Consider the following 2,684-nt stretch of genomic DNA (forward strand, 5'->3'; position numbering starts at 1 on the left):
ATGCGGTTCAGAGGGGTGCGCGCTGGCTTCGCCTCCATGATCTGGGGGACGCGTGCTCCCTCGCGGGTGAAGTTTTTCTGCTGGCTGCTGGTGCAGAGACGTATCCACACGAGGGACGTCCTGCTCCGGAAGTGCATCGTCGCCGCGGAAGACGCCGGCTGCCCGCTTTGCTCTGCAACTCTGGAAACTGCAGATCACATGCTCTTCTCCTGCCCGTTCGCGACTAACTTTTGGCAAAAAGTAAATGTTGCCGTTGACGGCGTCACGATCTGCACGCTCTCTGCTCTTACAACTGCGGCTGCGGCGGCCGTCGATTCTGAGGTTGAGTTCTCCATGCTGTGTTGTTGGCAGCTTTGGAAGCACCGTAACGCTGTTGTTTTTCAGCAGCTGCCATCGTCTCTTGCTCGCTTGCTCTGCTGCTGTCGGGAGGACACAGTTCTGTGGCGTGATCGGCTGCTCAAAGCTCATCGATCGGATGTGGGGGCATGGCTGCGCGCGCTCTCTCAATAGCGTGCGTTGTGTGTGGTTTGCTGGCTCCTCTCTCTCTTTGTAAAGCTGCTGCGTTGTAACTATCTGGGATTTTAGCCCACTTTGATCAATATATTTAGATGGGGGATTCTCTCCCCCGGTGAAACTTAAAAAAAAATCCGAGATATATTGCCATGCAATTTCCACCGTTCTGTTATTATAACACACATCATCATTGTCATATTGCTTTGCATGATCATATAGCTAACATAGTATTTGTGTCTCAGGACTCTCACCCACCATTCATTATTTTTTTCACATATTACACTAGATCATTGCACATCCTGGTACACCGCCAGAGGCATTCACGTAGAGTCATAGTTTGTTCTAGTATCGAGTTGTAATTTTTTTTGAGTTGTAAGTAAATAAAAGTGTGCTGATCATCATATTCATTATTGGAGCATTGTCCCAAGTGAGGAAATGATGATGAAGGCTATGATTCCTCCATAAGTCGGGATGGGACTCCGGACGAAAAAAAGAAAAGAAGGCCAAAAAAAGCCCACAAAAAATGACAAAAAGAGCCCAATAAAAAAATGAAAGAAAAAAAGAGAAGGGGCAATGTCACTGTCCTTTTCACACTTGTGCTTCAAAGTAGCACCATGTTTTTCATAAGACTGTCTCTTATGGTTTCATTTACATATAACTAGTGATAATTGTTCATTATAGAACTTGACTTGTATATTCTAACGATGGACTATCTCAAATGCCCGAGGTGTTCATGAGCAAATAAGTTGGATGCACACCCACTTATTTTATTTTTGAGCTTTCATACACTTGAGCATCTCCAGCCGTTCCCCCCCCCCCCCCCCCCCCCCCCGCGCACTCGGCAAATGCCTTTTGGCGTTTGCGCTGGCGATTTTTTTGCCATCGGGGCGATCGAGTTTCCAGCCGCGCCCCCAGGTTTCGGCCCCCAGACGCTCAAAAATTCGAACTTGTCTTTCCCGCTGCCAAAAACGCCACAAGTTCCACTACTAGGGAAAACCTTATACACAGAACTTTAGCAGTAGCGCTGGGTAAAATGCGGCGCTACTGCTACTTAACAGTAGCGCGGGGAAATGGAAGGCGCTACTGCTATGAGAATAGTAGTAGCGCGGCCAGCGCAAAGAGCGCTACTACTAAAATTACCCCACCATTGCCGCCAGGCTAAGTGTAGTACTAGCACTTGCCTATGAAACACACTGCTGCTAGCTTGTCTAGCAGTAGTGTTTTCTCCTAAACCACACTACCGCTAATCCAACCTTATCCCCCCGCGCGCCCGCCCATTTCCTCACTTTCCTCACTGTCGCGGCCGTCGTCCTCCTCCTGCCATCGCCGGATTGCCGCCGCCGTCGCCACATTAATGCCGGCGTCGCCGCCATGCTCCAGCCTCGGTAAGCCTCCTCCATCTCCTCTTCCTCCTCCCCCCTGCTCCTCCCTCCACTAGTCGCCCTCCATCAACAACACCTCCTCCCTCCATAGCCCCTCCTCCCTCCATAGCCCCTACCCCCTCCACCTCCTCCATCCACAGCCCCTCCTCCCTCCATTGATTTAGTTGACAGTATAGATAGGTAGAATGTAGGTTTTTTCAATAGTATAGATATGTAGAATTTTGTAGAATGTACATAGAATTTAAGTGGTTAATAGAACTAGTTTATTTATAGTAAGTGCTTAATAGAATTAGTTGAATTAGTATGAAAATTAATTATTTTTATTTATAGTAAGTGCTTAGTTGAACTAGTTGAATTAGTAAGAAAAATAATTATTTTTATTTATAGTAAGTGCTTAGTTGAACTAGTTGAATTAATAGAACTAGTTTATTTTTAGTAAGAAAATTTAGGTATGGAAAATTTAATTTTTTTATGTCATTATCACTTTGTCATCAAAGAATGCTATATGCTATTTGATGATCTAAAATTTTACTCGGTGGAATATGCATGCTTTGTAGAGTCGTGTCTCCTTGGAGTGATCGTCATCCGAGCTACCTCTACTTCCTCTACACCTGAGTTGGTGAGCTAAAAGTCCACCTCCTCCTTCTCCACTCCTCGGTGTGTTGAATAGAGTAGAACTAGGGTATTTAGTCGGTGAGCTCATGTGCGAATGCTTATGATAATTGATCCGGATGGAATTGCAAGTTTAAGCATCGTTGTATGTGTATGAACATCTTTGTATCAAAGGGA

General features: G+C 45.9%; 1 protein-coding gene across 1 annotated transcript; it reads left to right on the forward strand.

Annotated features, from left to right (window-relative positions):
• LOC141022879 (uncharacterized) lies at nt 1–510 on the forward strand. Its single transcript, XM_073499157.1, has one exon. The coding sequence runs from the start codon at nt 1–3 to the stop codon at nt 508–510; it is 510 nt and encodes a 169-aa protein (XP_073355258.1).
• The last annotated feature ends 2,174 nt before the right edge of the window (nt 511–2,684 follow it).

Source organism: Aegilops tauschii, chromosome 5, assembly GCF_002575655.3.
Source record: "Aegilops tauschii subsp. strangulata cultivar AL8/78 chromosome 5, Aet v6.0, whole genome shotgun sequence".
Taxonomy (NCBI): domain Eukaryota; kingdom Viridiplantae; phylum Streptophyta; class Magnoliopsida; order Poales; family Poaceae; genus Aegilops; species Aegilops tauschii.

Coding starts and splice junctions, on each gene's coding strand:
- LOC141022879 (XM_073499157.1), top strand. CDS start 1: ATGCGGTTCAGAGGGGTGCGCGCTGGCTTCGCCTCCATGATCTGGGGG.